This window comes from Argiope bruennichi, chromosome 6 (assembly GCF_947563725.1).
Source record: "Argiope bruennichi chromosome 6, qqArgBrue1.1, whole genome shotgun sequence".
Taxonomy (NCBI): domain Eukaryota; kingdom Metazoa; phylum Arthropoda; class Arachnida; order Araneae; family Araneidae; genus Argiope; species Argiope bruennichi.
The window spans coordinates 14,422,016-14,447,645 of NC_079156.1; the positions used below are offsets into that span (position 1 = coordinate 14,422,016).

General features: G+C 32.0%; 1 protein-coding gene across 2 annotated transcripts in view; it reads right to left on the bottom strand.

The window, feature by feature from the left end:
- Positions 1–8,396: 8,396 nt before the first annotated feature.
- Positions 8,397–25,630, bottom strand: part of LOC129972517 (sialin-like) — a 115,460-nt gene continuing 98,226 nt past the window's right edge. For both annotated transcript variants that reach the window (XM_056086679.1, XM_056086680.1), the window contains exons 7-10: positions 23,672–23,804; positions 15,823–15,978; positions 14,452–14,537; positions 8,397–12,590 (exon numbers count right to left, since the gene is read on the bottom strand). In XM_056086679.1, coding sequence (XP_055942654.1) covers positions 12,363–12,590; positions 14,452–14,537; positions 15,823–15,978; positions 23,672–23,804 — 603 coding nt within the window. In that variant the 3' untranslated portion in view covers positions 8,397–12,362. The remainder of the gene's footprint in view (positions 12,591–14,451; positions 14,538–15,822; positions 15,979–23,671; positions 23,805–25,630) is intronic.

The window sequence follows — 25,630 nt, forward strand, 5'->3', positions numbered from 1 at the left end:
TTTGAGTATCCCCAACTGTCACGCGGGAGACCAGGGTTCGATTCCAAGCCGGGAAGTGAAAGTTTTCAAATTTCTTTTTTTTTAACTGAGGTATAGTACGATGATATGACAAATGAAGTTGCACCTAAGACCAGTCCCTTAGCTCACTTTATTCTCCGCATAAAAGACTAATTTTTATGGAAAGGAAGCTATACTTCATGAACACGAATAATCCAAACCTACTTTTTCATTCTCATTATCGAATTAATTTCTGCTTTTCATTACAGGTGATAGAAGTCTCGTGATTGAAATTGAGATATTACGTTAATAGAAAATAGTTTTGAAAAATATGATGATTGTAGCACTGATGTTCCCGTCTTTTCGCGTATCCAATGTGTCCTCTGTAGTATAGTTTTTGAGTATCCCCAACTGTCACGCGGGAGACCAGGGTTCGATTCCCCGCCGGGAAGTGAAAGTTTTCAAATTTCTTTTTTTTTAACTGAGGTATAGTACGATGATATGACAAATGAAGTTGCACCTAAGACCAGTCCCTTAGCTCACTTTATTCTCCGCATAAAAGACTAATTTTTATGGAAAGGAAGCTATACTTCATGAACACGAATTATCCAAACCTACTTTTTCATTCTCATTATCGAATTAATTTCTGCTTTTCATTACAGGTGATAGAAGTCTCGTGATTGAAATTGAGATATTACGTTAATAGAAAATAGTTTTGAAAAATATGATGAGTGTAGCACTGATGTTCCCGTCTTTTCGCGTATCCAATGTGTCCTCGGTAGTATAGTTTTTGAGTATCCCCAACTGTCACGCGGGAGACCAGGGTTCGATTCCCCGCCGGGAAGTGAAAGTTTTCAAATTTCTTTTTTTTTAACTGAGGTATAGTACGATGATATGACAAATGAAGTTGCACCTAAGACCAGTCCCTTAGCTCACTTTATTCTCCGCATAAAAGACTAATTTTTATGGAAAGGAAGCTGTACTTCATGAACACGAATAATCCAAACCTACTTTTTCATTCTCATTATCGAATTAATTTCTGCTTTTCATTACAGGTGATAGAAGTCTCGTGATTGAAATTGAGATATTACGTTAATAGAAAATAGTTTTGAAAAATATGATGAGTGTAGCACTGATGACCCCGTCTTTTCGCGTATCCAATGTGTCCTCGGTAGTATAGTTTTTGAGTATCCCCAACTGTCACGCGGGAGACCAGGGTTCGATTCCCCGCCGGGAAGTGAAAGTTTTCAAATTTCTTTTTTTTTAACTGAGGTATAGTACGATGATATGACAAATGAAGTTGCACCTAAGACCAGTCCCTTAGCTCACTTTATTCTCCGCATAAAAGACTAATTTTTATGGAAAGGAAGCTATACTTCATGAACACGAATAATCCAAACCTACTTTTTCATTCTCATTATCGAATTAATTTCTGCTTTTCATTACAGGTGATAGAAGTCTCGTGATTGAAATTGAGATATTACGTTAATAGAAAATAGTTTTGAAAAATATGATGAGTGTAGCACTGATGACCCCGTCTTTTCGCGTATCCAATGTGTCCTCGGTAGTATAGTTTTTGAGTATCCCCAACTGTCACGCGGGAGACCAGGGTTTGATTCCCCGCCGGGAAGTGAAAGTTTTCAAATTTCTTTTTTTTTAACTGAGGTATAGTACGATGATATGACAAATGAAGTTGCACCTAAGACCAGTCCCTTAGCTCACTTTATTCTCCGCATAAAAGACTAATTTTTATGGAAAGGAAGCTATACTTCATGAACACGAATTATCCAAACCTACTTTTTCTTTCTCATTATCGAATTAGTTTCTGCTTTTCATTACAGGTGATAGAAGTCTCGTGATTGAAATTGAGATATTACGTTAATAGAAAATAGTTTTGAAAAATATGATGAGTGTAGCACTGATGACCCCGTCTTTTCGCGTATCCAATGTGTCCTCGGTAGTATAGTTTTTGAGTATCCCCAACTGTCACGCGGGAGACCAGGGTTCGATTCCCCGCCGGGAAGTGAAAGTTTTCAAATTTCTTTTTTTTTAACTGAGGTATAGTACGATGATATGACAAATGAAGTTGCACCTAAGACCAGTCCCTTAGCTCACTTTATTCTCCGCATAAAAGACTAATTTTTATGGAAAGGAAGCTATACTTCATGAACACGAATTATCCAAACCTACTTTTTCATTCTCATTATCGAATTAATTTCTGCTTTTCATTACAGGTGATAGAAGTCTCGTGATTGAAATTGAGATATTACGTTAATAGAAAATAGTTTTGAAAAATATGATGAGTGTAGCACTGATGACCCCGTCTTTTCGCGTATCCAATGTGTCCTCGGTAGTATAGTTTTTGAGTATCCCCAACTGTCACGCGGGAGACCAGGGTTCGATTCCCCGCCGGGAAGTGAAAGTTTTCAAATTTCTTTTTTTTTAACTGAGGTATAGTACGATGATATGACAAATGAAGTTGCACCTAAGACCAGTCCCTTAGCTCACTTTATTCTCCGCATAAAAGACTAATTTTTATGGAAAGGAAGCTATACTTCATGAACACGAATTATCCAAACCTACTTTTTCTTTCTCATTATCGAATTAATTTCTGCTTTTCATTACAGGTGATAGAAGTCTCGTGATTGAAATTGAGATATTACGTTAATAGAAAATAGTTTTGAAAAATATGATGAGTGTAGCACTGATGACCCCGTCTTTTCGCGTATCCAATGTGTCCTCGGTAGTATAGTTTTTGAGTATCCCCAACTGTCACGCGGGAGACCAGGGTTCGATTCCCCGCCGGGAAGTGAAAGTTTTCAAATTTCTTTTTTTTTAACTGAGGTATAGTACGATGATATGACAAATGAAGTTGCACCTAAGACCAGTCCCTTAGCTCACTTTATTCTCCGCATAAAAGACTAATTTTTATGGAAAGGAAGCTATACTTCATGAACACGAATTATCCAAACCTACTTTTTCTTTCTCATTATCGAATTAATTTCTGCTTTTCATTACAGGTGATAGAAGTCTCGTGATTGAAATTGAGATATTACGTTAATAGAAAATAGTTTTGAAAAATATGATGAGTGTAGCACTGATGACCCCGTCTTTTCGCGTATCCAATGTGTCCTCGGTAGTATAGTTTTTGAGTATCCCCAACTGTCACGCGGGAGACCAGGGTTCGATTCCCCGCCGGGAAGTGAAAGTTTTCAAATTTCTTTTTTTTTAACTGAGGTATAGTACGATGATATGACAAATGAAGTTGCACCTAAGACCAGTCCCTTAGCTCACTTTATTCTCCGCATAAAAGACTAATTTTTATGGAAAGGAAGCTATACTTCATGAACACGAATTATCCAAAACTACTTTTTCATTCTCATTATCGAATTAATTTCTGCTTTTCATTACAGGTGATAGAAGTCTCGTGATTGAAATTGAGATATTACGTTAATAGAAAATAGTTTTGAAAAATATGATGAGTGTAGCACTGATGACCCCGTCTTTTCGCGTATCCAATGTGTCCTCGGTAGTATAGTTTTTGAGTATCCCCAACTGTCACGCGGGAGACCAGGGTTCGATTCCCCGCCGGGAAGTGAAAGTTTTCAAATTTCTTTTTTTTTAACTGAGGTATAGTACGATGATATGACAAATGAAGTTGCACCTAAGACCAGTCCCTTAGCTCACTTTATTCTCCGCATAAAAGACTAATTTTTATGGAAAGGAAGCTATACTTCATGAACACGAATTATCCAAACCTACTTTTTCATTCTCATTATCGAATTAATTTCTGCTTTTCATTACAGGTGATAGAAGTCTCGTGATTGAAATTGAGATATTACGTTAATAGAAAATAGTTTTGAAAAATATGATGAGTGTAGCACTGATGACCCCGTCTTTTCGCGTATCCAATGTGTCCTCGGTAGTATAGTTTTTGAGTATCCCCAACTGTCACGCGGGAGACCAGGGTTCGATTCCCCGCCGGGAAGTGAAAGTTTTCAAATTTCTTTTTTTTTAACTGAGGTATAGTACGATGATATGACAAATGAAGTTGCACCTAAGACCAGTCCCTTAGCTCACTTTATTCTCCGCATAAAAGACTAATTTTTATGGAAAGGAAGCTATACTTCATGAACACGAATAATCCAAACCTACTTTTTCATTCTCATTATCGAATTAATTTCTGCTTTTCATTACAGGTGATAGAAGTCTCGTGATTGAAATTGAGATATTACGTTAATAGAAAATAGTTTTGAAAAATATGATGAGTGTAGCACTGATGACCCCGTCTTTTCGCGTATCCAAGGTGTCCTCGGTAGTATAGTTTTTGAGTATCCCCAACTGTCACGCGGGAGATTAGGGTTCGATTCCCCGCCGGGAAGTGAAAGTTTTCAAATTTCTTTTTTTTTAACTGAGGTATAGTACGATGATATGACAAATGAAGTTGCACCTAAGACCAGTCCCTTAGCTCACTTTATTCTCCGCATAAAAGACTAATTTTTATGGAAAGGAAGCTATACTTCATGAACACGAATTATCCAAACCTACTTTTTCATTCTCATTATCGAATTAATTTCTGCTTTTCATTACAGGTGATAGAAGTCTCGTGATTGAAATTGAGATATTACGTTAATAGAAAATAGTTTTGAAAAATATGATGAGTGTAGCACTGATGACCCCGTCTTTTCGCGTATCCAATGTGTCCTCGGTAGTATAGTTTTTGAGTATCCCCAACTGTCACGCGGGAGACCAGGGTTCGATTCCCCGCCGGGAAGTGAAAGTTTTCAAATTTCTTTTTTTTTAACTGAGGTATAGTACGATGATATGACAAATGAAGTTGCACCTAAGACCAGTCCCTTAGCTCACTTTATTCTCCGCATAAAAGACTAATTTTTATGGAAAGGAAGCTATACTTCATGAACACGAATAATCCAAACCTACTTTTTCATTCTCATTATCGAATTAATTTCTGCTTTTCATTACAGGTGATAGAAGTCTCGTGATTGAAATTGAGATATTACGTTAATAGAAAATAGTTTTGAAAAATATGATGAATGTAGCACTGATGACCCCGTCTTTTCGCGTATCCAATGTGTCCTCGGTAGTATAGTTTTTGAGTATCCCCAACTGTCACGCGGGAGACCAGGGTTCGATTCCCCGCCGGGAAGTGAAAGTTTTCAAATTTCTTTTTTTTTAACTGAGGTATAGTACGATGATATGACAAATGAAGTTGCACCTAAGACCAGTCCCTTAGCTCACTTTATTCTCCGCATAAAAGACTAATTTTTATGGAAAGGAAGCTATACTTCATGAACACGAATAATCCAAACCTACTTTTTCATTCTCATTATCGAATTAATTTCTGCTTTTCATTACAGGTGATAGAAGTCTCGTGATTGAAATTGAGATATTACGTTAATAGAAAATAGTTTTGAAAAATATGATGAGTGTAGCACTGTTGACCCCATCTTTTCGCGTATCCAATGTGTCCTCGGTAGTATAGTTTTTGAGTATCCCCAACTGTCACGCGGGAGACCAGGGTTCGATTCCCCGCCGGGAAGTGAAAGTTTTCAAATTTCTTTTTTTTTAACTGAGGTATAGTACGATGATGTGACAAATGAAGTTGCACCTAACATCAGTCCCTTAGCTCACTTTATTCTCCACATAGAATACTAACTTTTATGGAAAGGAAGCTATACTTCATGGACACGAATAATCCAAACCTACTTTTTCATTCTCATTATCGAATTAATTTCTGCTTTTCATTACAGGTGATAGAAGTCGCGTAGCTTGTATTTGAGATAACACGTTAATAGAAAATCGTTTTGAAAAATATGATGAGTGTAGCACTGATGTTCCCGTCTTTTCGCGTATCAATGTGTCCTCAGTGGTATAGTTTTGAGTATCCCCGCCTGTCACGCGGGAGACCGGGGTTCGATTGCCCGCCGGGGTGTGAAAGTTTTGCAATTTTGTTTTTTTTACTCAGATAAAGATCGATGGTCTGAGAACTGAAAATGCACCTAAGATCAGTCCCTAATTGCAATCATGTGCTAAATGCAGGAACCACCAGATGACACCGATAGACAAAGACGGGAGTGTAAGAGAGTGATGTATAAGGAATAGAGGCAAAGATGTAAAATTGTTCGCATTGTGTTTTATTGCAACAATTACCGCATAGTTATGAGACAAAGAACGCATTTGGGGGATTTTTTTAAGTGGTAGAATCATTGGCCGGCTGGAATGTGGTCGTACCCATTTGGAAGTATCCGATTAACTTGGAATCGTCCAGAGTGTCATCTCTAGGCTTCGGCAACGATTCCAAGATGTTGGTAATGTGAGTAGACGTTACATCACAGGTCGACCCCGAGTTACAACGCCGAATGAGGATCGGTATGGCAGTTACTGGCAAAAGAAACAAACTTAGCACGGCATCAGACCGGTCTCTTCAACTCTCTTCAGCTACTGGTACGACAGTTTCAAAGCAGACCGTGCACAGAAGCTTAAGGCAGATTGGTCTATGTGCTCGTATTTCTGTCAAATGTGTTCCACTTACTGCAATTCACTGTCGCCTGCGGTTAGCCTGGAGTAGAGAGCATGCATTGTGAACAGCCCAACAGCTGGCTTGTGTGATGTTTTCCAGCGAGTCCAGGTTTAGCTTGCAATCTGATTCTTGCCGGTCTTTATTATGGAGAGCGTTAGGTACCTGTTATCACCAAGAAAACTTCATTGAACGGCACCGTTATTGTAGTGCTGGATTGCTTGTTTGGGAAGGAATTATTCTGGGTTCCAGAACTGATCTGCCTGTTCAAATTGGAACCATGACAGGCCAAATATATCGGAACGTCATTCTGGAACAACATGGGCGTTTATTTCGGGGCGCCACGGGCGCAGAATCCGTGTTTCTGGATGACAACACCCGTCCTCACCGAGCAAACATTGTAAACGAATGCATTCGATCGGAGGATATCACCCGTATGGACTGGCCAGCATTCTCGCCGGACTTGAATCCAGTAGAGCATGTGTGGAACATGTTTGGCCGACGAGTTGCAGTCCGTCAACCACATTCTACATGTCTACCGGAACTTCGGAGAGCATTGCTTGATGAATGATTCCCCAAGATCAGATCGGTAATTTGATACTCAGCATGCCTAGGCCTTGTACGGACTGTATTGCATCGTCTGGGAGACGTACTATGTATTAACCATCATACCAACCATGCAATATTGGTTTTTGTAAATGGTTATTATTTTTTTTGTAATTTGCTCCATGGAGCAAAAAATCTCAATTTTTATTAATGATATCAAAAATATGGCATCTTTTTTGCTTTTTACTTTTTGTTAAATAAATAGGCTTTACAAGTAAGTCACATTTGTTTTGCTTCTGACTCTTTCTTTTCCTGAACTTTCATTATCCTTCATTTATGAACCTGAGTGTAAATCGGTAAATCGAATACTGAAACATTTCTAATGAATCTGAATATCAAATTTTTCTTTAAGGGATGGATTAAAGATCAGGACTTCTTTAAAATTCTCGAACTACACCCATGAATAGAACACAGATGCAAACGTTTTGAAAATATTTTAATATTTCATTTCCTGCGAAATAGTAGAGATATTAATCACATGCGCGATTGAAGAATAATGGAACATGGTATCCATAAAAAGAAATTCCATCTTGAAGTTTAGCTGAATATCGACATTATTAAATAAAAGAAAAAAAACTGCTGAGGTGTTGAGTTTGCAATGGGGTATTTGGATTAGTGTAGGTTTGCTAAACATAATGGCTGTTGGCAAGAATATATATTCATATTTTAATCATGTTTTGATGCTTAACCAAATTGGAAATGCACTGAAAGTTGTATCCAACTTTGTATAAGTTATTTAATCTCACCCAGATGTTCTTCGATTTCAAGAAACCACTCTTTTTTTTTAATTAATCATAATAAAATATCATGGACTTTTATGTTTAGATTTAACGTAATGAGTTAAAAAGAAATATGGAAAAAGTGATGAAACCCTTTCTTATTTGTTTTGATAGAAGTATCTTATTTATATGAGAAGAAATTTTCGTACATTTTACCGAAGTCCTTTGAATTAATAAATTATCTTTATAAAAAAAACTGTATGGAAATCAATCCGAATTTTAATGAAAATCTCACCAAATCTCAAAATTGCAGATAAAATTTAAAATGTAATATCTTTCAAAATTTGCTTTTATCAGTCTCGTAACTGGCTTTATGACTGGCTATTAACATTGGGTTTATTATTAGAAAAGCCCGCAACAACATTTCAGTGAATATTATTCAGGTTAGTTTTTTTCTCTAGATATATCTGATTAGCATCCTTATGTGAGAGCTGACGAGGGCACTTCCAAATTTTTACTGAATAAAACAGAGAAAATATTCCAAGAAATACTTTATTAATATGATCTACATTTAAATACAAAACATTTTTCGTTATTTGCTTACAAAAGATTATGCACTGCATAGATAGGTCGGATACATAAATAATGAAGACCAACAACTTTATCACAAACAATAACTTAAAAGGTGGACACCAGATGAGCACGCATGATTTCACATACATAACATAGATGATGAAGCTCCATAAATTATAGTTTACAAACAGAGGCAATGGGATTACAAAATATACAGGAAATACGCTATAGGATGCTACATAATATACATATTAAATAGGAATACATTTTTATGCAAATTACCCACACATTCTAAAAGAATTCATATTACATCACTTTAAGCTATTATTCTTTTTTTTTTTTTTAAAAGAAGAGTATAACAGTGTTTAAAAAGAATTCAATGAAAGTTTCAACAAATTTGGTTTATTTTTGTTGTAAGAGATCTAAACTAAAATTGAAAATTTTAAATAAAGTGATAAATTACGTCATAAAAATAGTTATCTTTATGCTTAATCCTTTTTTTTATATATATTTTTATATATTATTTCAAAGTTGAATTTGAACGATATTATAATATTTAATTTATAATCTATATATATAAAGCGCTTACGTGGACACAAAATCAGGCAGAATTTATTAATCGTCGTTTGGCAACACTTCGACCTCGCCCAGGAACATCAACACGCGGTTTGATGATTTCCAGTGAACGCTATTCTTGCATCGGTTTGAAAAAATTTTTAACAATTTTTTTTTAATTTGTTTTTTTTGGTGGATGTATATAGTTATTTAAATGAAAGGTTATTTGTGTTTACTAAAAACTTTGATGCAGGTAATTTTTGCGAATGTACTTGTTGCTTTACATTTTTTATTTCTTTCATTGTTTTATCATATTTTGGAATAAATTGAATCTGAAAATTAGTAGTTCCTGGAGGTTGGCGAACATAAGTGAGCCCCTAGTATTTGAGTAAAACATATGGTAATATAAATTTTTAACTTTACGGCCATTATTTCAAACTTTTTGCATTTTAATCAGATGTCAAAAAAAAAAAAAACCCTTCGATGCCGCCTTAATACAAATCCTTTTCATAATATCTAAATAAAAAATTTTCACAATCATAATAAAATAAAAATTATTCAAATTACTGAACTTTATAAATTTTATTTTTCGTTTATAATAATGAATATGACTATCACATATCTGCTATAACCATTTTATTTGATTGTAAATGCACCTGATTTTGAATGTAAACAATGTGGGACGCACAACAACAAAGGTTGTTACTCCCGATTATAAATGTAATTATATATGTAAAAATGTTTATTAAGTTGAGATTCGCTGAACTATGCTAAATAAAAATTTTTAAGATAATAATAATAATAAGTGTTGCCATTTATATTAAAGAAAATATAGAACTTTTTCTAAAAAAAAAAAAAAACTGTTAAAATTTAAAACTAAAAGATTTTAAAAGACAAAACATCGCAATTAAACATCTCAAGTCACAAAAAAAAAAAAAAGGAAGCAGTTTATGAAATTTTGTCACCGAATTTTAAATATGTACGAATGTAACTCTTTTTTCTTTTTGTGGAAGATTTTATCTTAATTAAAGTTTCTCCGGATATCACTTTTATAAATAATTCTTGCTCAAAATAATCACCGGAGCTTAAAGATGTCAAAAGCTTTTATCATCCAATTGACCGACTTCAAATCATAAAAATTTCGACAAACTCTTGCAATCAACTCAATGCGAAGGCCACCTCAACAACAAGAGAAATTCGCCGCGCTTTAAAGAAGGCCAAAACAATAGGAAGAACTCTTTTCAAATTCGTCTGAAGCAAAAATAACATGTCGCAAGAGATGCCATATTCTTCCTGAAAACTTTTTTATTTCATTTCCTACACATTATCGTTTGCTACACTGAAGAGAGAGAGGTCGGCCTTGTACACTTCGGAGCTCGTTTCATTTTTCGATATTACGCAAATATGATATTGAATTAAAAAAAATGAGAGATGGCCGCCGTAGTGGAGGACTTGTTCCTTTATTTATGACTCGTAAAAAAACTCCTCGTTTAGGAAATTTCGCGGGGATCCATTGTTGGTGCGCATTTTTCCACGCTTTACGGGTGTTGTTTGTGTGCGCGCTCAAATGGTAAAGGTTGCAGCCTTGGGCGAGATATTTCGAATTCGCCTAGAAATTCAATTTTTTTATTATTATTTCGGAACAAAACGAAAGGATTTTGTATACTGCCACAATCATCATATGAAATATTAATACCGCTAAAACATTCATCCGGAATTTTTTTTAAAAAAATTATTTGATAATCATATGGAATAAAATAAAAATATTCCAAATATGTTATATTTTATTTCTGGGTTAGTAAAGTGCATTTCAGTAATTATTATCCTGGTTAATAAATTTCGAATTTAAATATCGATATTTCCCATTATAAGCGCTGTTGCCATAATGTTTAAACAAAAAAGTTATTAATTTTAAAAATAACATTTTGAATGACACATTAATATATGCTTTTTATAAATACTTGCATTTTTTATCGTATATCCCAAATGTCAATTGATTATTAAAACAATTTTTTATATGGTTGAAAACTATTAAATTCAAAGATTTTATTTATTTTATTTTTTATTCATCAGAAAAGGTTTCTTAAAAGTTTTGATGATGTTAGTATGCGAATAGACAATTAATCGGTTTTAAAGCTTTTATTTTATTTATGAAATATTTTTGAAGTAGCTTGTTAAAACTTCAATATAACAATATTGTGTTTTTGATGGCAGATTACGTAACAAAATCCAACTTTGAATTATTTTCAGTAATATATAAAATTCACAAATTATCTTATGAATAGAGAATATCCTTTTAATAAAAGAAATGCATTCTAACTATTCTCTAATACAATTATCTTTTTAATTGTTTGGAAGAATGTGTGGATATATTTACATCACCGTATCAAGAGCTTCAATACTTTCAAAATGACTGATGATTTACGAACTGCATTTACAAATGCTGATGAATACTGTGAATAAATCATAAACATGTTATGAAGGTGGAATTTGAGCTTGTTCATCAGAATACTTCGAAACCTTTGTATCAATCTTGCTTATGCTTTTCATCTATGCTTTTTGACGTAGACAATGCTCCATGCATAAACTGATAATATATTATAAGAAATCTATTTTATCTTCTTTAGCCTAAGATTGAATTTCAATTGTGGGATATTATAAGCCGATTAAAAAAAAACCATTAATTCCCAATTCTTTTGTAAAAAACTAAATCGAACTTTTTATTTTCTAGTAACTATTCTAATGTTATTAGAATAGTTAAAAAAAAAATTAATATGAGCATTATTTTCTATATTGTAGTAAATTTTGTTTAATGATATTATATGGAATTTTATTTAAAGATTCATTTTAAAATCTTACGTTATTGCATTTAAAAGAAATGCATTCATTAATGATAATTTTTTTCTAAATTCTATTCCTCTATATAAAGCGGATTCAAAGGACTAGAACTATTAAAAATTTAACAAGCTCTAAATGTATTATTACATTCCTCAGTAGTTACACTCCCAAATCAAAAACTAATGTACTCTAATTTTTAACAATTCTTAAATCTTCATCACACGATAGCTACACGTGGAAAAGTCTAATCTTCATGTTGTTGAATCTTCATTGATAATTGCTAAATATTAATTAATTTTCTTATAAATGAATCACTCCAGAGACTTAGAATTTGCACAGAACATCATCATCCTGAACACACTGGGTGAGTGCGGAACGCAACATTATTCCTTTCGAACATCTAACGTTCTGAAGGGAGCTTCAGTTCTGACCTGAACCAGGGCATTTCGCCCTGCACCGACGATGACTCGATCTGTCGTGCCCAGCAAAGAATGCGAGCCACCGTCCCTCTCCCCTTTTCGAACTGAATTTGAAAGTCAACGCCACGTTGTAGAGGAGCCGGAAGCATGGATACTGAGAGAAATTTCAATATCGGAACGAACAGAAGCTTTTCGTGACAAATCCCCTGGGCTAGCAGGTGGTTCCTCAGATACAGCCCATGGTTCAGGTTCAGCCGAACCGAAGATTAAGAAGAAGATGGCGCCAAATGCGTAGATGCCGCATGAAGTATAGAATACCTTGGACCATTGGTGCATTCCACCATGCTACAAGAGAGAGAAAAACAGAATGTCAGTTTTTTGGCTAAATGGAAAGTTTTATATCCAGTGTCACAACGGGTGATTATTTCTGAAAATATTTATAATTAGATTTTCTCACAATGCTTGGATTTATATTCAAAGATTATTTCTTCTTTTAAAGTAATCACCAATTTAGAATTACCTTCACGAGAGACTGTATTATTTCAGGTGCGACATTAGAGCTTTTCTTGGAAGTTAATTTTCGTGAAGATTGTTCCAGAAAAAGGGAAAGGAGATTCATGTTTATTGGTTTGTATATGGACAGGTTAAAGTTACCATCCAAGCTATACTTCGACCTTATGGCTAGGTCGGGGTATTGCTTGCCTGGTAATTTTAACTATTCCATATTAATGTATTCATTAACTCTAACGCCCATATGATGTATTACCTTTTCTTGTAACTCTCCAAGCAAAAAAATTGGAATTAAAAGTTATATATCTATAGTCTATCGGTATTTATAATATTCTTTTAAGTCTTGCTGTTTAATTAAACATTGAATGTTTCAAAGTACTTTTATGAATGTTTCAAAGTATTTTATTGAACGTTTTTACAGCTGCATTCAACGTTTCGCTTATCAACGAATTTGTAACATATTATTAGAAATGCTCTAGATAAGGTTCACCAAAAACTCTATTCAATCAGAGGAAAGAATATTTTTTTTAAAAATCAAGAAACAGATGTCAAACAAAGTTCAACCTGTCGCGAAAATAGCTAAATCATTGCCAGATGGGTAATCACTTATTGATTTGATGATTATATCTTCCAAAATATTATCAATTCATAAAAATAGTTTTTATGTCTTAAAAGTGAAAAATTACCTTTTTAAAGATATCAGCTTAATTTCCGTACAATGTATTTTTTATTTTTAATATTTTTTAATGTAACAATTAATTTTTAATGTTATGAAATTCAAACTCATCCACAAAAACATTCAATTTTGTTTTTTTGCCAATATTATAATTAAGATTTAATTTTAAAAAAATGCTTTCTTTAGATATTTATTCGGAAGTAGAATTTTCACTTCCGCTTTTATTTCGATAAAAATTAAGGTAAATACACTTTTTAATCTGCACGCGTTATAATTTACTTTGATTTATTCACTTAAATTCATGTTTTTCGGTCTTACAAAATGAGAAGGTATTTTTTTTTTTAAGTATGCATTCCCTATTAATATTTAACAGGCCAAAGAATTAATAATCTGAGAGAATAACATAAAGGCGACTAATAAAAAGTAATATCCAATTAAAACAACATATTTTATTGTTTGTTTCTTATGGCACTTGCCACTGACAAGCCCACTGTTACGAAGGCAGCGATTTAAGCCTGAGGGGGAACGTCTCTTATTTTTTATAGCAGCGCCAACTAGGGCCAAGAGTACGACTTTGCCACTCACGCATCACTCATTCGTTTGCACAACCCCTTTTTACAGGAGGGCACATTCACACATCTCACAGATAGAACAACAGAAGAACAACCATGCCCAAACCGGGACTCGAACCCGGGACGCCCAGATCACGGGGAAGACGCGCTACCCCTATGCCAGGACGCCGGCACATATTTTATACAGAATGAATAGAATAATGCATTTTTGCTTCAAACGGAAATTCAAAGGTAGAAAAATCAAAGTACATTCTTTTTCATAATGGCTTTCCCAACATACCCGTTTCATTTGCAAAGGTGTATTTTTGTGAGCATTTCCGGTGTTCGCTACAGAATCAAAAATCAATATTATTATAAGGCTATAATCATGGATTTAATCGCGTCCATTACTCGTCAGAAGTATGGGAATTTGCGGTTAAAATTCAGATGGTGGGCTAAAGGTACTTACATCCGAGTCAAGGAAAATGCCAGCTATCAGAGGGGACAGGAATCCGGTTGTTCCAGCGAGACCATTAGCCAATCCGAATATTGTTCCTAGAACATAAAAAAAATCGATAAGTATATAAAAAAATCTTGGATGTGGTTCGGATTTTCCGTAGAACACAGAAATTTCCGTTTGGTTACAGCTGGTATATCCGGTGAGGTTTTAAGGTTGCTAATGATAAAAATTAACCATGAAATGACATTTGAGACTTAAAAAAAATAATAATAAATCCGTTCATTTTTTTTTTTTTTTTTTTGAAAAATAATGAGTGTGGTTAATAGTATTCTCATCCTTTTCCGATCGTCTGCAGGTAAGTTTTGATAGTCTGCTAAAATAAATTAATTAATTAATTTTAAATTTTTTCTTTCTTTATTTATTTTAGTAAAACAACAGATGAAAAAAAAATTCTTTTTGCCCTTTTTGGCTCTGCGACTTTACAAAATAAGTTTGATAAGAATTATAATTTAAAAAAATCATTTGAGAATAATATATTTTTAAAATGTTAGTTTATAATACTTTTTAATGGCAATATTTTTTTTTTTTTCGTTAGCATAGGCAATTGCCTTTATTATTTTAAAATGGTTCAGGAATTTAAAAAAAAACATTCTAATTGAATATATTGTTATATAGTGTCTTTTCTAAGATCTTTTTTTTAATTATGAAAATGTAACATTTTTTTATTCTTTTAATTTTAAACGATTACTGTAATGAGAGGTATATATAAATGGGGAACATTATATATTTGATTGATTTTTGTAATATCAATCCTTTGCACTCTGAAAAGTAATTCGATGCATAATTATTCATCTAATACAAAGTTTTGTTTATTGCTCCGAAAAATGAATATATATAATGTTTTAAGTTGAATTCTCCCGTTTAATTCATTTGCATCTTCTTACTGCTCTTCAGTTATTTTTAACAATCAGAATGAAATAGATAAATAAATAAAACGTCAAATTGATGCACCGTCTTGAATGGTGTGTGAGAGTTACCATTCGAGTGCAAAGGGTAAAATAAAATAATTCGAGTCTTGATTTTTGACAGGAGATGAAATTCTTTGTGGTTGAAGAGCCATTTTCAAACGGTAAATTAGATTAATAATTTAATTTCGTTCGATTTGGTTTGGTTAAATTACATTCAAAACCTTTTAGCGCAGTGACAATTAGACGCGTCTGTAAGCTATATGAGGATTATTTTACAGCAGATCCATTAATTTTGAACGGTGGTCAGATGATAGAATCACTTCCGCCATCTTTTTCCTAACTCCCCTGCAATTATGTTCTTAAAAGTTCAAGCTCTTGTATGCATAAAAGTAAATAAATTTCGAATACTAACCAGCCAGTTCTGGAGCAATATCCACGAAAGCAGGTATATCACCACCTCCAACCATGCCGTAGAAGAACATGGACATGATGATCAGAGAGACCACTGGCCAGTGGGAGCAGCCCATGACTGGTAGAAGGACGAGACAAAAAGCGGGCCCTAGAAGAGCTATAAAAGAGAAGATACACTATTAAGTATACAAAAAGACAGAAATAGATAGATTGTATTCACTACAGATTAAATGAACAGATTAATTGTATTGTATTCCTGTTATATTTTTTTCAGAAAATTTCATGCACCTAATGTTCAATGAAAAGTTATTCATTCATATTTTTTCATAAATTGATGAATACGAATATCATTGAAAAGAGATTGTTTCTAGGCGTTCAGTCATTCATATCGCCTGTTAAGAATCATAGCAATTGAACCCAAAAAAGCCTCTGTTTTCGAGTTAAGCACCCAACGACATCTAATTGAATTCTAAATTTCATCCAAAACAGGTAAAAGGATATCTCAGTTTCCCGCCTTTAGAGGACGAAATGCGCTATAAGGTGAAAAAAAAAATTATTTGAAAGTTATTTTCTTTAAATTATGAATTTCGAACCTTCGTCCCTATGATTATCTACAAGTAGGCTTATCCGAGAGGGATGGGGGATAACCACTTATCTACATAATGAGAGGGAAGGGTCTTTAAGGGAGTGTATACCAGGCATCACCGAGGGTCCAAAGCAGTGGCATTTCAGTATGACATAATGGCAACATGAAATGGTGGAAATCAATCAGAAAATTTCACGAATGACTGCAAATGGTACAATCTGCATTGAAAATTACTGAATTATCTGTTAAACTGCGTCCTATTTTGGCAATCTTGAGAATTATTCGCGTTTGCGTGTTCTTGTATACCATGAATATCCAAAGTCCTTTTTATACTTTTCCATCTTCACTAAAATGAAAATTCAAGAATTTGATATTTTCAGTTATTTTCGGCCCCCTTACGTCGATCTTTATTGAGGAGTTTCAAGTAATTAGATGCATACAAGAATATTTAAAAATATAATATATTTCAAAATTCACTCATTTCCAAAAGGAACATGCAGCATTACCGACATAACAAATCTATAAATCACTGCTTATTACAGTGATTAAATTAACTAATCTTTAAAAAAAAACAATGTCGAAAGAATATAATTCAGATAGCTCATAATTGTGTTTCCATTTGTTGGACAATGTTTTTTTTTTTTTTTTTTTTTTTTTACTTTCGCATATACGAAGTACGCAGAGAGAAAGTATCGTAATCGTCACAAAATTTTAATTCGAGATACTGACGATATCTCTGCGTCTCAGACCTCAGTCCTAAAAACACACTTCTCTGCGTTATGTCTGTTTGTCTGATTGACAAATATAAAAAACGATTTGAGTTAAAGACAAAGTTTGGTATATGGTCTTTGCAAAAAATTTGTAAGTTTCTATTAAATGTTGAACAAAATCCGATCAGAGGAAATTTGCCTGTCCTGATAGTAGAATATGAATTAACACCGTAATTAAAAAAAGAAAGAGCTAAAATTCGGTACACAGCTTTAACACCTATAGTACATTAGTCACTTATCAAATTTTGAGCCGCATCCAACATTGGGTTGAACGTCTGTCAGTCTGTATTTTCAGGAATATGTGAACGCGATCATTCAAAAAACGCAGCGGATTAAATTTATCAATTTTGGGATTACAAGTACAGTTTTGTGCCAGATTTTTATTTCAAATGGTTGGGGAAAACGTTCTTGAACACAAATTAGATTTTCGGATACTATTAATCACATAGAAGGAATTAAACGCCAAGAATCACTCGATAAATTCAGAAGTAATTTCGTAACTATTGTAAGCCGTTTTCGTAACTATTGTAACCTTGCAAGACGTTCTCAATAATAATATCTTTATTTGAGAATGTGTAAGACAATTTTGGCGAGCTTTCTCGCTGCTTTTATAAAATAATAACAAATAATTTGATTTTAATAATAATTTTATTATAGAAATGAAAAGCACCATATGTGGAATGTTATGTATAAATGCATCGATAAATCTTACAGAAATGTTTGAAAATAATTCCTTATTTAAAGATAAAAGTCTTCGAATAGATGCCATTTCAAAGACAATTCTCTTATAATTTCTTTTTCATTTGCAATGTTTTCAAATAATTTTATATATTGCGATGTTTTTTGTATGTAGTCTAGATAAACGTCTAGATAAAATATAGATAGATTGATAAAAAAATTTCCTAGATAAATAAAAAGAAAGGAATATGAACTTTCTTTCATAAAATAGAATTGAAAAATAAAAAGTCAAAATAACTGCAACCAGCTGCTCGCGGAAATTTCCTTTACTTACAATAAAAATAAATCGTTTGGATGTCGGAAAGAAAATATCGCTGGAAGAAAGAATAATATAAATTAAAAAAAAGAAGAAGAACTGAAAATAGTCGTCTGGCAGGAAAAACCAATCAAACAAATAAAACTATATTCAAAACCGAGGAAGAGAAATGTGGAGTAATTTGAATAGCTAGTAGAAGCTAATTCAGAATATATATGTATATATATTTTAAATTTTTTAGTAGGTGGGAAAAAGTTACTTATGAAAAGGAAAAGAGAGATTTGTTATAACTGTCAGGTAAAAATTTTTTATTATATTGATTATACAATATAACTTTTATAAAAATTTGTATTGTTCCAAAAATGGTAATAATTGGATATGAAATCAAGAAATTGATTCAATCTGTTCGGTTTCACAGAATTACAGAGATTTAAAATAAATTAAATGTAATGGATAAATTTTTTAAAAAATTAGCCATTTTTTTTAATGAACTGATAACTCAGAATTATCCAAACTTATGAATATGTATGCAGTCATAAATAAAATGTCTCTGATAATCCCCAATTTTACTCATAAATATAAATCTCATTAAAAAAATTAGCGAGAGTTAATTCTAAAAAAGAATTTCTGGAGAATTCCCTTTTCCATGTTTTATCCTGTGGAGAATATAGTAACCCTTAAATGAGCAATATCAAAGACTCAATTGGAGTGGAAAAAAACAATATTGTTTTCGATTTCAAATGATACTATGTATTCATGCTTTCTTTTTGCAAGTTTTAATAGTTTTCTGTTTTTATGGTGGTGAAAGACTTTTATTTATTTGCTCTATTTTTATTATTTTCTTTATCTTTATTTTCTTATTATTTATTTTTTATTCTTTATTATTTTAAATTTTTTTCTTTTATTTCTAAATTAATGCCCAATATTACTTCCCAACTCTTAAAGTCACAATTTTTTTTATCTGGATTTTTTTAGAACGTGGTCATTTGTACTCAAAATTATTATGTTTTGTTAATAAGACTTTATGCATTTCCCCACTCAGGAAGATATCTAAATCCGATCTACCCATAGTTCTGTCTTCAAACAGGCTCTTATGAAAACAAAAATAGAGCAAAGGACGTTTTAAATTTTAATGCCCTGGACTAGTTTAGTGCATCACAATAATCGTAACTAGGAATCTGAGCCCTCATAGTCCAACGAAAGTAATCAACCTAATCAAAATATAGAGAAAAACACTTTAAAAAAATCACTTATTTTTTTTATTAATGCCTAACAATTTTGCAATATCGGCGCCTGTCTAAAATATAATTTGCAATTTTGCAAGCACGCTTCCCACTTGTATACATAATTAATAATGACGGTTGCATATTTAACGAAAATGTATAAATATATTTTTCTTATCTACTGAATACATTTATTTAATAAAAATAAAATAATATCTAAATCAATGTCATAAAATATAATAAATAGTACATAATGTTTTCATATATATAAAATTATAATTATTTTTTGTTCATAATTAAAATTAAAATCAATAAAATAAATTTTATGACGCCCCAGGATCAACGGCGCTCCTGGGCTACAGCCCTATTAGTCCATTCGTAAGACGGCCCTGATTGGGTAACTACGCGCTTATATGTCAAGGAAGGGCCCTGACAAGGAGTGTTGACGAGATGTTTTTCATCCTACGTCAATCCTTCCGTACCAAACGATTTCGCCCGAACCAAAAGGAGTCGCCGAAAGTTGGAATGGGAATTCCAGAAGATCCACCCTGCCCTTTTAGGACAGAGACAAAAGACCGCACTGTGTAGTTTTCTCAATTAACGAGCCTCTCCCATTGTTTGGGGGGAGAAGACGCTGACGTCCCGGAAGTGCGTGCAGAGGGAGGGGGGAGGAGGGAAGTTAGAAGGACGTTAGAAGCAACGGCAGCTGGATTCCAGTCGTGTCACGTGACCCAGATTCTTGGCATTGGGAAAAAAGAATGATCCACTTTCTTCGCATGGAAAATCGGAGTCTTAAGGACGCGGAGGGGAGAGTTCCTTGACAACGTGAAGTGGGCAAGACGGAACAGAGGGTTTTGGAGCGAGTTATAATAAGAAAATAAATAAAAAGAGGATGTGATTTTTTTATTTTCCCCCTTCTTCCACTTGCTTCTTCTTGATGATTTATCCGGTTGAAGATATTTAGAAACAGGAACCGAATTTCATGATTCATTTCAAGGAACTTCAAAGATCTGCATTAAACCGGAAAATATATTTTTAACTGTAAAACAAACCTTCTTCTTTTTTTATAATAATATTTTGTTTGATAAGTGATTCGAATAATCATTAAACTTAACTAGTAATCAGTAATCATTTTTTTAAAAAGTATTTTGACGTATCTACGATAGGAATATCTTTTTCTCCAGTCACTTTTTGTACTCATGGTCCTAAATTGGTTACAAAACGTATTCCGTGACCTCAACTGTGCACACAAATTTTTTTTGCTATCCCAAATGTACATTTAAGAACAAGAAATGAATATGCAAAAAAATAACCAATGATAAATTTATTGAAACTTATTAAATGGAATTTGATTTAAATGATTCAGATGATTGCGATTCAATAAATCGTAATAATGTCAAAGAATCCGAAAAAAAAAAAATAGTTAACGATCTTTGAAATCTTCATATCTGTCCCACAAGGGATTTAGATTCCTTGTTTAAGCATTAAGTATACGAGCTTTAAGTATAAAATTATTAAGAATAAAATTACACATATATAGATAAGTAGCTTTAGCACTATAATATTTTTACATCGTCACTTGCCAGCATGAAAGTTTAAATCGTCCAAATGGATCCATAAATTTATTAAAAGCAAAATCAGAATAATGTAAAAAATTTCTCTCTTCCTTTTTCATTCTAACCACTGAATAATAAATCTTTAAAAAAATTGACTACCAGTTTAGAGACCACAGAAACAAATTCTTTAATCTATGAAAAAGCTTTGGAAATAGTAATATTAAATATAAAATAGAGTGAGTGTCCATTTATTATTATTTATTGTATGACTTGACCACTAAGCAAAACAGAAATTACAGTGTTCTGGCTATTCACCGATTTTTTTTCTTCTATATTTAATAATGAATAACTGTGAATCTGATATATGATCTACGATCTGTCATATAGAATCAGTATGTCTAAAAATATCTTGTTAAATTCATTCAGAGAGCTATTAAAAAGAAAAATCTATGAGATTATAGTTGTAAGACTATACTATATACAACTATAATCTATGAGATTATAGTTGTATAGTTGTCTAATTTTGAGCAAAAAAATCTTAATATATTTTATTGTATGGTATTAAAGATATCAGTTTTAAGCACCTGCGTTAAAAGTCCCTTTTGTACGCACTTCTTGCACTAAAAGAAGATCGCCATTTAGGAATTCGGCTTAATCTAGACTTTTCATATGGTTCCTAAATTAAAATGTTTTACTTTCCTTGAATTATTTTAGCTTATTCGGAGGCTTTTCTTGATTTCAAATACCGTCTATCTATAAAGTTATTAAAAGCATTTATTATTGTCTATGCCATTCATGGTCTCCGGTCGTATCAGAGTTTAACCGTATTACAGTTGTACCAAGTCATAAGTGGGATACCTGTACCTTTGTACTGAAACAGCGAGTTACATTAGAGACCTCCATATGATTTCATCGTGAAATAGGAGAAGAAATGCGCATCTCGTGTTGCTGGTGGCAAAAAGAAAACCTATTTCGTCAGAGAAAAATGACATCATTTACCATCGTTTACAACAAACGAGTGTAATTCTGCCTCATCTGTTGCTCTGATGTAATGGTTTCATAATGAATTCATCTAAGTATTACGGATATAATTTGCTTTTTCTATTTGCTGCAACTCCTTTTTTAAATATTTAGCTCCCTTTTTACGGAAAAATACAGTAAGAGATAATAATAAATTTAAAAAGAATAAATGTATCTTGAAACTAAAGACAAGGTATGGATTATAACTTTGGCAGACATCACACATGATTTAATTTATTCCTTTAGTCACCAACCTGTTGAGAAATGATTTCACCTTTAGCATGTTATGAGAATTTTGTTAAAAACCCTTTAAGTACTCACAAAATCCAAATTAAACGCCCAAGTCAATTTTAAATCGATATTACAGCGCAGGCATTTAACATTCGATGCGATTTTTAGTACATTTTTCCCAAACCAGAAAACGCTATTTATTAGAACTTCATTCGCCGTGATGTTGGTGTGGAAACACTTATGGAAATATTGCTGAAATCGAAAAACTATTCTACGTAATGTTACAATAATCTAATGAAAGACTCGATTCATTACATATTTATTAGACTTGATGGAACACTTTGAAGCATTATAATATAACGTGGTATAATTTCCCCTTTTGTACTGCTTTCTTCAATTTTTTTAATTGAAATTTTGAAAATCTAAGAAATAAATGTTTTATTTTTTTTACGGAAAGCTATTGAAAGCGCACTATAAGCGCACTATTTTGTCATTTTAAGATGGTGAATTATATAGGATTAATTTCATTAACTGCTATTCGGGAATAATAAGTCTTTGTTAAGCACGTTGCAACAGACTTTTAACAGGTCAATATTTCAAATTTAAGATGAATTTTAATTAATCCAGCTGTGTCTTGATCGTTAATCGATATCGCTATTTGGAATATCAAGTGACTAAAACGAAAACATTTCTTTTTCTTTTTGTACTAAATTTCCCAGATTAACAATAAATTATTAAAAATTCATTAATTTATCAACTGTCGGCATTTTATTTGCAGTATCGTAGCTATAATATTTTTAAACAATGTTGTGATTGAATTGCAGAAAAAAAATTAAATAAATAAATAAAAAGAGCTTTTGTTGCTTTGGAGGCTTTCTTCCCTAATCAAATGAAACCCAATTTGACACAGAACTGCAACTGAAGTCACAAATTCATATATCGAATTTGATAAATTTAAGTAATTGCGTTTTTAAGTTAACGCATTTACATGCTTTTAAAAAATGCACAGATTGACAGACGGTCAACCCCTTGTTGGATTTGGCCCAAAGTTTAATAATGTCTACAATATAGATAATAAATCTGTGTACCGAATTTCATCCATCTAGCTCTCTCTGTTTCATGTTATTGTGTTAACTTATATTCGAACAGCCAGATAGACAAACTTCTTCTGAATAGATTTTGATCAAAATTTGAAAGAAATCTAAAAGCTTGATGTAAAGACCATATACGAGATTTCAACCATCTAGCTCAAAGTGTTTTGTCGTATCTTTGTCAGAGACAGATAGACAGACGGATTGACGTAATGCTAAATATATATTTTCAAACTCAGAGAGGCCTAAATTATGAAAATTCGTGTTCGAATTTTTTGACGATTACAATACTTTCTCTGTACTTCATATTCAGGAAAGTAAGAATAGAAATGAAAAAATGACTCACTGAAAGAAAAATAGAATGAATAAAATGACTCACCGAAGGTCTCGAAGAGTTTCCTAATGTTGGTGTTTGACAGCCAGTTCTTCTTTCTGAGATAATCCGATGAACAGCCGGACATGAACATGGCGAGGATCTCAGCTGTGTATACAGATGCGTTGATCAAACCATTCTAAGAACAGATTTTTTTTTAAAATGAGCTTTGCCCGAAAAATTAACAAAAATAGTGCTTAAAAACAAACTTTTATTAGCATACTAAAAAGTAGTTTTTTTTTTTTAACTTGGAAAAAAAATAGTTATTCTATTTTGATTTTAATTTTTAACTCCTCCTTAATGATAATATGGAATCTTAAACTCATTTTACTTGAAATTAACCTCTTGGCGTCAAAAGCAAGGAATTAAAATTAAATTAAATTAAATTATATACAAATATTTTGAGTCTGAAAATACGAATAAAGTGTATTGTCATCGAGAATATATAAGCATACAAATTTTATTCCTTTGCACTCGGTAAAGTAATTCAATGCAAATTTATTCACCTAATACAAGGGCTTGTTTATTGTTCCAAAAAATAAATATATATAATTGTTTCAATTTGAAATTACCTGAAAAATTAATTTATATCTTTTTAATTAATTTATATCTTTAAATTAATATATCCATTCTGCAGGTATTTTTAACAATCAAAATTGAAAAATAAATGAATAAAACGTCAAAATGATGCATCATCTTGAATGGTGACTAAAAAGCACCATCCGAGTGCAAAAGGTTAAAACAATGGAATATTGTAAATTAAGCGTAAATGGAGATTATCAGATACAATCCTTATAAATATAATGAAATTAAATAAAAGTGTTTATAAATTGTCTAAATGATTACCATTCTGATTTTTATAAAAAAGAAATAAAATAAATTGAGAAAAAGAAACGGTTTAATTATTCGTATTCTGAAAGGGAAATGAACTGATTTGGTATGAAAAAAAATATCTAAATATTTTATCTGAATAATTTTTAAAATAGAGAGGCGTATACTAAATGCATTTACCAAATCAGTTTACCAAATACGTTTTAATTTCAAAATTTTCAACTGCAACTCTAATTGTTAAATTGCTTGTTTGACATTTTAATATGAATTCTTTTATAACTTTCATTGTTTACGCTTTCAGTCTTTTGCTATAGAAGTTGAAAATTCTCACTTCCTACCAGAATAGTATCAGATATATCATAAAATATATATGAAATACTGTTTAAAAAGTCGCGTAATAATATTACTAATTTTTTTTTTGTTGTTGTTGTTGGATTTTGAAGATAAGAAAAGTTGACAGAAGTTTTTTTATTCGTGTGTATTTTTATTAAATGTTAGAAATGTGACCAATGCATTCTTTATCAGCAAAATATTTGCTGAAATGTGAAATACTATAATAAAAAAAGACAAGAATAATTAGACTCATAAATTAGTAGCGAAGTAGATTCAATTTTAAATTGCTGTAATCATACAAATAATCAGTTTTAATTTTTTTTTTATCTTATTAATTTTTCTGTTTTATGGAGAAATGTAAAAAAGTATTAGAGTAATGTTTTACTTCAATACTTTTTAGATTAAACATACTAGTTCCAATTTCAGTTTTCAGTATGGAATAGGCTCAATGAAAACATATTTTACACAAATGATGTATACCTTCTGAAAAGAATAATCAAAGAGAAAATACTCAAACATTATTCAGAAAAGCCTCGAACTCAGCTTTTAAATTTAAATACTATATCGTTTTTTACATAATTTGATATTTACTACATTTTTTAAAGACAGAATTTTGCAGACAATTTTTCTCTCACGTCTTGATGTATCAGAATTTTGAAATTTTATTCATTTAATGTCACCAGATGACAATATACTAATTTTATTTTTACAGAAATTCATTATCAATTATAATTTCATGGAAATTTGATTTCATACCAGCCAATGACAGAGAATATTTTTTTAAAAAAATTTGTCGATTTT